Source organism: Vespula pensylvanica, chromosome 2, assembly GCF_014466175.1.
Source record: "Vespula pensylvanica isolate Volc-1 chromosome 2, ASM1446617v1, whole genome shotgun sequence".
Lineage (NCBI taxonomy): Eukaryota > Metazoa > Arthropoda > Insecta > Hymenoptera > Vespidae > Vespula > Vespula pensylvanica.
The window spans coordinates 2,169,343-2,181,189 of record NC_057686.1 but is presented as its reverse complement, the minus strand read 5'-3'; the positions used below and the strand labels follow the sequence as shown (position 1 = coordinate 2,181,189).

Genomic DNA, 11,847 nt, shown 5'->3' with positions numbered 1-11,847 from the left:
AGCTTTTTTGTCATTTTTTTTTATTTTTTATTTTTGCAGTTAGCCGTAGTACGATTTTGTTGAAATAATCGACAATATAGGCGAGTACTGAACAAAGGTAAGAGATATATATATATATATATATAAATATATATATTTTTGCATTACCGAATAATATAAAGAATACAATTATTAGAAATACGAGTAAACAAGGAAACTCACGATTTTATGTAATATACATAACAAATTTCAAACTTTATAAGTAATAAATACAGATCAAGAAGCAAAATCAAAATTTCTTCCATGAAAATGAAAAAATGTTTATTATATATAAATATATATTATATATAAATATAAGAATATTAATTAAAAAGTTCGAATAATATATTTTACATAACAATAATTTAAAAAAACAGTTCTAAATCGCCTACTATACTATTTTAAATGTTACCACCATATGATATTCGTTAATTTAAGTTGGTAGCACTGCTCAGATCAGATTTTATATTTTATGTTTTTAATGTGGCACGACTATCAGCACTCTAAAGGGTTACTTTTGAGAAATGAATTAGGATATACTTTTATCGAGCCAAATAGACAATTCTTGATATTTAAATCAAAATGTGGTATGAAATATTTCCGACAGTGGCAATAATAGCAGCTGGTTTAGGATTGCCACACGTTGCAACACATTATTTATGTTTACAAGTTTATGGAACTGTGAGTAAATTTATCTCGATAACTATTTTATTATCAGATTATTTAATATTGAGAATATACTAATTTTGTAATCCTAATTATTACTTTTAAATCTTGTACATAGAAAGTTACAATAGCAGTTCTATTTATTGTATAAATACTATTAGTTTCATAAATATTAATTATCCTATACAATAATAATATATATTACACTTATCATAAACTTCAATTTATATAATTTTTCTAGCCAATGCGTAGATTACTTGAGGAAGAATGGGATTTGCTTATGTTTATGAGAGATTCACGTTTGTGTGATAGACCACAAACTGCTGGAGTAAGAACTTGTTAAAAAATTATTTATATTTGTAAAAACATATGTAGCATTAAAAGATACTATCATTATTTTTATTCTATTTTAGAAAATGGGACTGGAGAATATACCTGATGATTGAGAAGTACAAACATCCATATATGAAACTATTTATCTGGAATAGTATCTTAGATCTGCTATGTAAATAGAAGTATCTAATATAAAAAATATACTATATATAAAAATATATTATGCATTAACTTTATTTAGCATGATGTTATTACTTGGCTTTAATTTAATATTCATAAAAATAGATTTATGTACGATAAGATAATATTAGATAAAATAAAAATATTTTGAATTAATTATATTTCTTTACAAGTAATTTTTTTTATTTATAGTAATGTAAATATATAATATATGTGTATTTTTTCATTATTATATAATTTTCTATATATGCATCTTTAATTGGATTATAAACTTTAATCTTTTATCGCTAGGTGGCGTTTCACTTTCAAACGTATTCTAAAAAAATAGAGTGTATATATTTGATTTTGAAATAAAATTTACATTAGGTATAGATTTTTCAAAATAAAATTGAATTGATTGATTGATAAATTATGAAATTATAATATTTTGTTTATATACGTACATGCAGAGTTACTACGATCGTGTTTGAATATATATTTTTGTATTAGTGTAGTTGTACAATCAGTAGCTTACTTCGCCTTGTTTACAATTGACGGTTTCAACGTTTGAATAAGATAAAATATTGTGAAATAAATTGACAAAAATAACAATCAATATGTCTTTAAAAACCAAACGTATGCAAAAGATTTTGGATCCTATTGAAATACAAGTAAAAAATCACGACTTCATTTTTAATTAAAATATTTACTTTAGAATATATTCAAACAGCACCTATAAAATATTATTAAATGTTAAAACTATGTTTTCATAATATACTTTCAGATAAATAATTTGAAGCATTCAATAGGAAATAGCAAAGCTGGAACATCTGATGTTTTAAATATAAAATCAGTTTTTTGTGATCAGTTACGTATTTTAGCTGAAAAATTTGAGAACTTATCAAAGGATGATATCACTGATTATCAAGAAATGAAAACAAAAATTGCTGATACGGTTGAAGAGTTTTGTTTATCGAATGAATTTGTCGCTAATGAATTGGTATGTTTATTTTATAATGTGCAATATAAATTTTGTATTAGCAAAGTAATACTTTTTTAGGTAGAAAATATTAATAGTCATACAAGCAAAGATGCAATAGGAACGTTATTGGAAAAGTTTGCAATGGCTTTAAAAGCTCTTGAAAACCTTGAATGTTTACCATTGAAACAGAGACTTCAAGATTATTTTGATTATGTTAAAGAAATGGGTACTGTTAATGAGATTGAAGACTTTCAAAACATAAAGGTTTTACTTGATTATTTCTGATAATATTTATTGCATTATAAGCAATAAAAAGATAATATACAGATGTATTTGATTTTTATAGGAACTAGGTACTTCTATACTAGAAGTACTTGGACCATTACAAAAATACAGGAAAAATTTAATTTCAAATTTATTATCAGAAAGAATAGCATTATACACCTTCCAGATACATACAACATTTAGTATGTTAGTACAGCTGATTCAGGAGCAACATCAATTAAATGCATCAATTTACGTAAATCTATTAGCTAATATTTGTATTTTTCAAGTTCGGTCAAAAAATTTGCTATAGATATATTTTTGATATTTATTTTAATATTATTGTTATCCAAAAATATATTTATTGCAGCAAAAGTAAAATAACATAAAAATATGAAATAATTTAATAATTGTTACAGAATTGCAAGAAATATATATGCGAAAGAATGTGTCTTTGTTTCAAATTAATACTTGAAGTTTTGGATGCACCAAATCCATCTTCGGAAGATGAAACTATAGAAAAAGAAAATCATTTTGTTTATAGGTATTGTATGCAAAATTAATTTCTAAAAATTATAGTCACTTTTATTTAAAGTAGTTTTATATATTTTATTATTCTTTAGAATGGATTTGGTACTTGATATTATAGCTGAAATGTCAACGAAAACGCAAGAACAACAGATCCTGGAATGTACAGAATTGTGGTGGGGTATAGAAGATATATTTTCACATGCAATGTCAATTGCACAAATGTGTCAACCCCAAAATTTTGAAGCAATATCAGCAGCATGTCAATCCATAATGGGAGAATATGAAAATTTAAAATCGCAACTATGTTCCGAAACTCCAGATCCTAGCGTTAATAATCTCTTCATGAATACATTGAATGATGCATTATATCGCTTAGAACGCAAAGTCAATATTTCAGTGTTAATGCTTGTTATGGAAGTATTTAGTGATTCTTTTAATGCTTTGAGAAAACTTGTTATGACATGTGGAAGTTCACTGACTGCTAAGAAAAGATCTAAAAGCGACTTGCATAGTGCTATAGAAGATTTTGATCAACTTACGGATAAAGCTATGCAAATTGGAATATTTGCTAATGCATGTTGCAGAGATGTAGAGCGTTCGTACAACTCATAGAAAATGTATTATGCAATGTGACAGAAATAAGGATTCATATCAAATTAATATTAGATGTAACTTCTATTTGCTTATTTGTTCATATAATATATACTGCTATGTGTGTTGTTCTATTTTTGTCACACTACACAGTTATAATTTTATTATTAAAATTATGTTTATAAAAACTATATATATAAACATATGCATTGATAAAATTAATTCATTTTAGGTGTCAACAAAATTCGAAATTGTTTGGCTGGTCTTGAATCATTGGAAAATGAATTAATTGCTGCTATCACTGCGTTTTACCTTCATCCAGACAATAAAGAATTGCGTGCAAGTGTAAAACTTTTAACTTCTCAATGGCAATTAGAAATGAATAAATTGCATAATACTGTAAATCTAATTATTGATTCTGCTGCTTATTGTCAGGTAATTTTAATAAATGTATATCTATAAGTATATTTTATAAATAACTTAGAATAAATCAGTATGACTTACTATGTAGGTAGTTTTAGACGATCTTCAAGAGCGTATACGTATTATGTCTGATTGTTTTGACAATAGAGAAGCTGTAACTCAACAACAAGTGCAAAGCATTGTTTTACGAGCAGTTTCATTGTCTAGTCAATTAACTATAACTGTAAATGATATTGGAAGTGATAATATTGACAGACAAACGATCATGATGATTCGAGAACTAAAAGCAGGTAATACATATTAATAATGAACATCTATGATGTAGTTTGTAAATCATAGTAATAATATTATGTATTTTTAGCTATATTCGAAACCGATGCAAGTGCAAAAAAGCTTCTTGTAGAAAATGCAACTGAACCACAACAACTGCGAGTTATTAAAAGATGTGAACTGATATTAAACGTAATAAAACGATTACAGCCTGCTTTAGTCACTGTTATGAATAATTCAATATTAATAAGTACTAATTATGGCAAAGCAAGTATGGGACAAGGAGATATGCTTCATGGTAATAATGAAAAAATTAAAGTTTTCAATACTGTCATATGTGTCAATTTCATATTTAATTTATTTATTTCTAGATTCAAGTCTTAATTATCCTTCTACAGTATACAGGTTGCCACAAGATGAAAAAACTTTGACTTATATCAGAACACCATACACAGGTTTTTATTAGAAACACTACTTATTACTATTACTAAGTTATCATATTTTAAAAATCTATTTAACGTTATAGTGCAAAATTATAAACCACCGCTATCAATACAACCAGCTAATAGCGTACCTAGGACACAAGCAAATTTATCATCTTTAATTCCATACATAAAAGCTGGACGTATCATACGTATGGAACAAACTATAATGTATAAAACACCACAAAAAATTATAAAAGATACAGAAGATCACAGCACGAAAAAAAAATTAAAATCTAGAAATTTATTTAACATTAGGCAACATTTATTTAGTAGAGAAAGTTTCATGCCACAAAGTGAAATTAATTTTTCTTCTGAAACAATAGATTTAACAGGTAACGTACCAAATAAATAAAAAAAATTTCAGTGACCTCATATTTTTTTATTATACGAAAAAAAATATATATACATATCTTTCAGACATATTAGAAAAAGTAACAAAATTATCTGAAACGTTAACTTCATCGTTATCGATTTCATGTAACACGAAATTGCAATATATTAATTTGCCAGATGAAGGGAAAATTAGAACTTTATCGGATGAGTTGTGCAATATTAGAGTTTCAACAATTAAATCTTTCAAAGATTTAAACAAAACTGCTGTGAAAGAAAAGTTAGAAGAATCATCTATAATAGGTGGTGGCGATGCCCCGTCAATCGAAACAGAAAAATATGAAGATGTACAACGATTAGAAAAAAAAATGGAGATCTTACAAAAACAAGTACTGAAAGATTCAAGAGAATAACATTGAATGATTAAAATGACAAATGGTGCAACTATATTGTAAATCCGTCCAGAGAGAAAATGAGTAAAGGAATAAGCATATACTAAATGCTCAAGATTCAACGCAACGAGACTGAATAAAAAGATATAATTATTTTCATATGAAAACTGTTATTATGAATAGGTATACTTGACAACTTTATTAACATGCAGTATTCAAATGAATTTTGTTGTTATGTCATAATTAAATATCGTTCGACTTACAAAGATTGTTAATGGTGATTGAATTAATGTTATAGATAAACAGTCTTTAATAAAAAAAATTTATATACTTGCGCATAATATTTAATGGATCATAAATTAAATTTCTTATTCGTTATATCATTTTTGAAAACTTGTTGAATTTATAATTAATCATAGAGCGAAATGAGATATTTTTATACTTTATTTCATTTATTTTAATTTTATGACGTATTGATGTTACATGACATGTAGTATATAAATGTGTGTGTGTACGTGTTTGCATGTGTGTATGTGCAAAGATGATTATTATATATTTTGGAATAAATGTGATATTATGTACAATATATGTATATGTAAGATGAATATGAACCTTCTAACCTTTCTATTGTTTACGTAGTAAACGTCAAAGATGGCGAGTTAATTGAATGTTTTCTTTCTCGTTACATTTCTCTCGTATATTTTTGTAAATATATTAAATATAATATCGATGTAATTATAATAAGGAAATACTATCAATCATAATTAAAATAATATTAAGACAGATAAGAATTATTTATTACAATTTTATCACAATTTTACGACTTACAAACTTAATATGATTTTATAACCTATGTGATATGATACTGAAACATCGTTTTTAGAATTAGCGTATGACAATAATAATAAAAATAAGAAGAACCAAAGGAAACATGCTGCAAAAAAGTGAATTAAATGCAAATTTGCCATTACCTCCTGAAAAAATGCCAGATTGTTGGAATCAGGATAACAGAATGAATGCACTGTTTTCTCCATTTCGAAGTAAATCTGCTAATCCACAAGACTGGATTTCAAAATACAAATTTTGGAATAATCTTATATATAAATGGTTAAGGCATACAGAGCAATGTAGTTTTTCTATTTTTGATTTGAATGAAATTTTTAAACGTAAAGGATGTAGCCCTCTTTGTTTGACAACAGTTACCGAAGAAATGTTAAGGTAAATGTAATTGTATATTTAATATTTAGGATAATTACAAAAAATCTTAAAGAGATACTATTACATATATTTTATATTTGTTTATCAGGAATAGAGAAATAGTATCGGAAGAAGAATTTTTAAAAGAACCAAGTAATTCTTGGACTACCTGGTCTTTGGATATATTTATTAAAAAGCCTATTGCATGGTCTTATTACAAAATGAAAGATTACGTAATAGGACAAAATATAGATATAAATATCAAATACGTACATCTGAAAACAGTAAAAGAAATAGCCGAACTAATACTTTCTAATATACTTAATGAAAACGAAAATATTCTTATTTCTTCAACTGAAATACTTGAAAAATGTAAAAAAGAAGAAAGTCATTCTGATGTCAGTGAAAATACTTTGAAGCTAGTATTGATTTGGCTTAAACACCATAAAAAAGCAGTTATGAAAAAAAGCTCCATCAATGATGAATTATTAGTTAAATTTTCTACACAAACAATACACGAAATTTCAGAACTAGAAGAGACTTTATACAAACTGTTAAATCAAGAAAATAAATTTGAAAAAGAAATTGAATTATTGGAGAAAGAAAAAATTATTATTATGGATAAAGTTAAAACGTGTTTGGCAAAAGGATTAAGACAGGTAGCAAAAACTCATCTAAGAAAAAAAAATGAAATAGAAAAAACAATTGAAAAACGTGCGCAGATACTTGGAAATTTGCGTGCTCTTATATTAAGCATTCAGGATACTCATTCTAGCAGTAATGTGATCGATGCTTTTAAACTTGGTTCTAATATATTATTCCAATTCGAAGAGAAGGGATTAACAGAATACAAAGTCAGAAATGTTATAGATGATGTAAATGAGGTATTCAAAATATAGAAATTTTTTAATTATTTAGAGATAGGATTTCAAATTGAATTTTAAATTTGATTTGTAAAATATTTCAGGCTTTAGAAAATCATAAAGATGTACAATCTACATTATCAGAAATATTACCAAGTGCTGATTTTGAATCAGATTCAGATTTAGAAAAAGAACTTTCAGAATTAATAAATGGTGATGATGTGCATGAGTCAACGACTAGTATAAATAATAAAGAAGAATTAAATGATATCGAACAACAATTAAGAAACTTAGATGTAACTGGTATGAAATCAAATATTATTTTTAGTAGATACAAATTATATACAGATTTTATATATATACATATATATATATTATTTATTATACAGGTTTACCTTCACCTCAGAAATCTTTAAAAACATCTACTCCTATACAAAAGAAAAAAGTATTGATACAAGCTGAAAATATGTGAAATAATACTTAATATGTTATCTTATTTTTCAAAAGAGTGTTCATTTTATACTTTTAATGTGATTTTAAATGTGATTTTACTTAATGACTACTGTTATAATATTACGCTTTGAAATATAATAAAAAAAAAAAAAAAAAAAAAAAAAATAATAATAAAAATATAATGGAATATATAAATATTTAAAAAAAATTCACAGAAATATATTTCATGCACCGTACATAAGATGGTGCTGTATACATTCACTTCGATTGGTAACTAATTTAGAACATAACCCTTAAAGTAATTATTTACAACCACTGATTATTTACAGTATGCTGTTATACAACATTGACTGTGAATAAATATGTTATCATTTTTTCGAAAGTTATCAATTGGTTGGAAGGTTAGAGATGGTATGCTTCCAGAAGCAATCATGGGAACGGCAGACGTCGTAAATTTAAAGGATCAAAATGCTTTTGCACTAAAGACAGATTTAGAATTGAAAGAATCCGTTTATGGTAAATTTTAATTACTATGTTTTTTAATTGTGACAGTTATATCGATTATAACCTTGATTAAAACATTTAATTATAATACAATGTAGAGAAACGATCTGTATTATTATTTTTAATTATAAACATTTATTCTACATTTTGAATTTATAATTTTGTTATGTCATTTTGTCTTATTATAATAAGATAAAGATTTAATAAATTGATGCAATAAAATTATATAATTAATCTTTGTAACGTGTATACCTTTTTTATTCTTAGATTTGTTGAGAACCATTAAGGACCCGGAGAAACCACAAACCTTAGAACAACTCGATATAATATACGAAGATTGTGTTAACATTTGTCAAAGTACTCCTAGTGGTATTTCTGTAATACGAGTTGAATTTAATCCAACAGTGCCACATTGTTCATTAGCAACACTTATAGGATTATGTATCAGAGTAAAACTTGAACGTCATTTAGTAGCAGTATTTAAATTGGATATTTTTATCAAAGAGGGTACACATTCTACAGAACAAGAAAGTACAGATATCAAATTTTATATATTACAATATCTTAGAACTTTTAATAGATAGATGGATTTAATAAGAACATTGAAAATTGAAAATGAATTTCCATTCAAGTTGTTGTATTATTTAATATTTTCAATTTGATTACAGTTAACAAACAAATAAATGATAAGGAACGAATAGCAGCTGCTATGGAAAATCCAAATTTAAGGGATTTGGTAGAAAAATGTATTCAAGAAGAAGATTAATAAATGTAGAAAATCATTTTTTATCCTAACAGATATTAATTTAATATTAAATGTATATATCGTATTTATAAATTCGTAGGAGTTTATCGAATTATAATCGTAAATAATTATACTGTATATAATTACACTTTGATAAATCCTTTTGTCTTTTATATAAATTATATTTATTAAAATCAAAGTATAATTTAATCGATCTTTTTATATCAAGTATTAATTGTTTATTAAATTATATAACATAAGTAAAATTAATATTTAAGTGATAACATTTCTCAAGTAAATTGACAATTTCGTAAATTAAAAAAAAAAATTATTTTTCTGTTAAAAAAAAAAAAAAAAAAAAAAAAAAAAAAAAATCTCAATGGGTAACAATCCAAGTAAAATAAATTCCAATCGATCGATATTATTTGCGATTGCTCGATAGAATCGATAGAAGACAAACGTTTAAAATTTTAATACAATTTAATTTTGATTATTTTCGATTAATTCGCTGTATTTGAATTTTTAGCGAAGAGAAAGATAAAAAAGAAAGTGTTTTCTTTTTCGTATGGTAAATACAAATTTTTCTAATTCATTAGAATCATATCTATGTTATATTTTATCTATGGATTATGAATTAGTACGATGAATTTGATGGAAGAAAGTTGAGAATCATAACCTAGTAATGTATTTTAATTTGCATTCGAAGATATTTGTCTGATAAATACAAAATATTCATTGCAAATATTAAAATAAAATTTTTATATTTCATAGTTGTAATTTTTGATATAACATTAATTGCAAATGTTGTACTGCATAAAGAATCGTATAGTTTGTAATTACAACGTGTTACAACAAGTAACGTGTGTATTAGGTAAATAATTCAATACATCAACGTGTTATAGAATTATTTTGTTTATTTTAAATTATTTTTAGGTGCAAATATGTCGATTCAAATCGACACTGTTAGTCCTGAACCAAGTTTGAATAATTCAAATAAAAAAAGATTAAGAGTAGATGAAGATGAAAACAATGCTGTAAAGATTCAAAAAGTAGATGTAGTAAAAATTAAGAAAAGACCATATGCTTTGATGATGGGCTATCTCGGTAGAGATTATTATGGAATGCAAATAAATCGTGGAATGAAAACTATTGAGGATGATTTATTAAATGCATTGTTGAAAAATAACTTGATTACTACTGAAAATATTGAAAATTTAAGGTCCTTTAATTTTCAAAGAGCGGCACGGACAGACAAAGGAGTATCGGCTGCTAGACAGGTCGTTTCTCTTAAGCTACGTAAGATGCATATTTTTAACAATTATTGATATACCGTAAAGAAAATTTTTAATCATAGTTATGCCTTTAAAGTTTAAACGAATAATATTATCTTTTTAGCTGAAACTGTGTCTAAAGATAGCATAAATGATTGCTTACCAAATGAAATTAGAGTATTTGGAATCAAACGCGTTACAAAGGGTTTTAATAGTAAAATTAACTGCAGTGGTAGAACATATAGATATATCATTCCTACATTTGCATTTGCTGAAGAGGACAAGGCTTCATTACCCTCTCGAGAAGAATGTGATGTAGAAAAACGAATGGAAGAGTTGTCGGTTATCGAAGGAAAACCATATACCGATTTTCGATTAAATTCAGAAACTTTAGAAAAAATAAATCTATTTATGAAACTTTTTCAAGGAACTCATAATTTTCATAATTTTACATCAAAAGTGTAAGTTATTTTATTAAATAATTACATATATATTATTTTATAAAATTTTGTCTAATGTTTTATATGTCCGCAGAAAGCCATTAGATCCTCGGGCAAAACGTTATATAATTAAATTTCAATGCGTAGAAACATTTATCTCAGAAAATATAGAATTTGCAATAATAGAAATTAAAGGCCAAAGTTTCATGTTACATCAAATTAGAAAAATGGTTTCTATGGTTATTGCATTTTTAAGAAATATGGCGACAGAAGATTCTTTAAAACAGGCATTTAAAGATGAAAAAATGGATATACCATTAGCTCCCAGTTTAGGTTTATCTTTAAATTATGTAAGAAATTAATTTCTGAATTCTATTACATACATAATTGCGATATAAAATCCTGCGAAATTTTTTTTTTAGGTACATTATGATTATTATAACGCCAGGTATGGGTCAGATGGCATACATGAACCTTTAGATTGGAAAGAATGCGAGGAAGAAGTAGAAAAATTTCAATCGGAATACATAATAAAACATATTGTAAATACAGAAGTAGCAGAGAAAACGTATCCTTTTAAATGATTTATTTAAATATTCAAAACAAAAAAAATGTTTTTTTTTTTTCTATTTTTCTAATATTGCTACCTTAACTATAATATAATCGTAGAATGTTGAACTGGCTTGCCAGTCTTCCCTTACATTCATTTTCAGTCAGAGAAGAAGAATCAATTGCGTTATAATATCTATATTACTCTTTCAATCATATAGATATATTTTTTATGTACTGATAACTAATTATAAATACTAATTACATTTATAGTTATGTATATAGATGCTAAAACATAATAACAATCTCTAAAAAAGAAGTGAATCTTTTGATAAAAATTATTCAAAAAAAAATTTTTGCTTATTTCCCGAGTTGATGTTA

General features: G+C 25.4%; 4 protein-coding genes across 9 annotated transcripts; all 4 read left to right on the top strand.

The window, feature by feature from the left end:
• The first annotated feature begins 480 nt into the window (after positions 1 to 480).
• Positions 481 to 5,774, top strand: LOC122627111 (serendipity locus protein alpha-like). 2 transcript variants are annotated; one of them, XM_043807942.1, is made up of 14 exons: positions 481 to 699; positions 926 to 1,012; positions 1,098 to 1,812; positions 1,961 to 2,176; positions 2,237 to 2,422; positions 2,505 to 2,678; positions 2,842 to 2,966; positions 3,046 to 3,548; positions 3,777 to 3,979; positions 4,056 to 4,257; positions 4,329 to 4,535; positions 4,609 to 4,692; positions 4,764 to 5,054; positions 5,140 to 5,774. In XM_043807942.1, exons 4-14 carry the CDS (start codon positions 2,108 to 2,110, stop codon positions 5,463 to 5,465), a joined length of 2,370 nt encoding a protein of 789 aa, XP_043663877.1. In that variant the 5' UTR covers positions 481 to 699; positions 926 to 1,012; positions 1,098 to 1,812; positions 1,961 to 2,107; the 3' UTR covers positions 5,466 to 5,774. The 2 variants fall into 2 exon arrangements, with proteins under 2 accessions (XP_043663877.1, XP_043663876.1); XM_043807941.1 differs by having other exon boundaries at positions 1,098 to 1,847.
• Positions 5,775 to 5,867: 93 nt separating this feature from the next.
• Positions 5,868 to 8,118, top strand: LOC122627113 (charged multivesicular body protein 7). Of its 3 annotated transcripts, none has more exons than XM_043807947.1 (5): positions 5,868 to 6,149; positions 6,328 to 6,662; positions 6,751 to 7,525; positions 7,609 to 7,807; positions 7,894 to 8,118. In XM_043807947.1, exons 2-5 carry the CDS (start codon positions 6,337 to 6,339, stop codon positions 7,974 to 7,976), a joined length of 1,383 nt encoding a protein of 460 aa, XP_043663882.1. In that variant the 5' UTR covers positions 5,868 to 6,149; positions 6,328 to 6,336; the 3' UTR covers positions 7,977 to 8,118. The 3 variants fall into 3 exon arrangements, with proteins under 3 accessions (XP_043663882.1, XP_043663880.1, XP_043663879.1); XM_043807945.1 differs by having other exon boundaries at positions 5,868 to 6,175; XM_043807944.1 differs by lacking the exon at positions 5,868 to 6,149 and having other exon boundaries at positions 6,286 to 6,662.
• A 15-nt stretch (positions 8,119 to 8,133) lies between these two features.
• LOC122627117 (MIP18 family protein galla-1) lies at positions 8,134 to 9,243 on the top strand. Of its 2 annotated transcripts, none has more exons than XM_043807957.1 (3): positions 8,134 to 8,473; positions 8,729 to 8,988; positions 9,130 to 9,243. In XM_043807957.1, the coding sequence occupies exons 1-3, from the start codon at positions 8,320 to 8,322 to the stop codon at positions 9,142 to 9,144; spliced, it is 429 nt and encodes a 142-aa protein (XP_043663892.1). In that variant the 5' UTR covers positions 8,134 to 8,319; the 3' UTR covers positions 9,145 to 9,243. The 2 variants fall into 2 exon arrangements, with proteins under 2 accessions (XP_043663892.1, XP_043663891.1); XM_043807956.1 differs by having other exon boundaries at positions 8,135 to 8,473; positions 8,729 to 8,992.
• Positions 9,244 to 9,765: 522 nt separating this feature from the next.
• Positions 9,766 to 11,758, top strand: LOC122627114 (tRNA pseudouridine synthase A). 2 transcript variants are annotated; one of them, XM_043807949.1, is made up of 6 exons: positions 9,766 to 10,066; positions 10,140 to 10,502; positions 10,602 to 10,938; positions 11,012 to 11,267; positions 11,340 to 11,485; positions 11,587 to 11,758. In XM_043807949.1, exons 2-6 carry the CDS (start codon positions 10,148 to 10,150, stop codon positions 11,657 to 11,659), a joined length of 1,167 nt encoding a protein of 388 aa, XP_043663884.1. In that variant the 5' UTR covers positions 9,766 to 10,066; positions 10,140 to 10,147; the 3' UTR covers positions 11,660 to 11,758. The 2 variants fall into 2 exon arrangements, with proteins under 2 accessions (XP_043663884.1, XP_043663883.1); XM_043807948.1 differs by having other exon boundaries at positions 9,766 to 10,077.
• Positions 11,759 to 11,847: the final 89 nt, after the last annotated feature.

Coding starts and splice junctions, on each gene's coding strand:
- LOC122627111 (XM_043807941.1), top strand. CDS start 1,794: ATGTCTTTAAAAACCAAACGTATGCAAAAGATTTTGGATCCTATTGAA. Junction 2,679..2,841: donor AATTAAATGCATCAATTTAC/GTAAATCTATTA, acceptor TAATTGTTACAG/AATTGCAAGAAATATATATG. Junction 4,258..4,328: donor GATTCGAGAACTAAAAGCAG/GTAATACATATT, acceptor ATGTATTTTTAG/CTATATTCGAAACCGATGCA.
- LOC122627113 (XM_043807947.1), top strand. CDS start 6,337: ATGACAATAATAATAAAAATAAGAAGAACCAAAGGAAACATGCTGCAA. Junction 7,526..7,608: donor TTATAGATGATGTAAATGAG/GTATTCAAAATA, acceptor AAAATATTTCAG/GCTTTAGAAAATCATAAAGA. Junction 7,808..7,893: donor AAGAAACTTAGATGTAACTG/GTATGAAATCAA, acceptor TTTATTATACAG/GTTTACCTTCACCTCAGAAA.
- LOC122627117 (XM_043807956.1), top strand. CDS start 8,320: ATGTTATCATTTTTTCGAAAGTTATCAATTGGTTGGAAGGTTAGAGAT. Junction 8,474..8,728: donor ATTGAAAGAATCCGTTTATG/GTAAATTTTAAT, acceptor TTTTATTCTTAG/ATTTGTTGAGAACCATTAAG. Junction 8,993..9,129: donor ACATTCTACAGAACAAGAAA/GTACAGATATCA, acceptor ATTTGATTACAG/TTAACAAACAAATAAATGAT.
- LOC122627114 (XM_043807948.1), top strand. CDS start 10,008: ATGTTGTACTGCATAAAGAATCGTATAGTTTGTAATTACAACGTGTTA. Junction 10,078..10,139: donor ACAAGTAACGTGTGTATTAG/GTAAATAATTCA, acceptor AATTATTTTTAG/GTGCAAATATGTCGATTCAA. Junction 11,486..11,586: donor ACAGAAGTAGCAGAGAAAAC/GTATCCTTTTAA, acceptor ATATAATCGTAG/AATGTTGAACTGGCTTGCCA.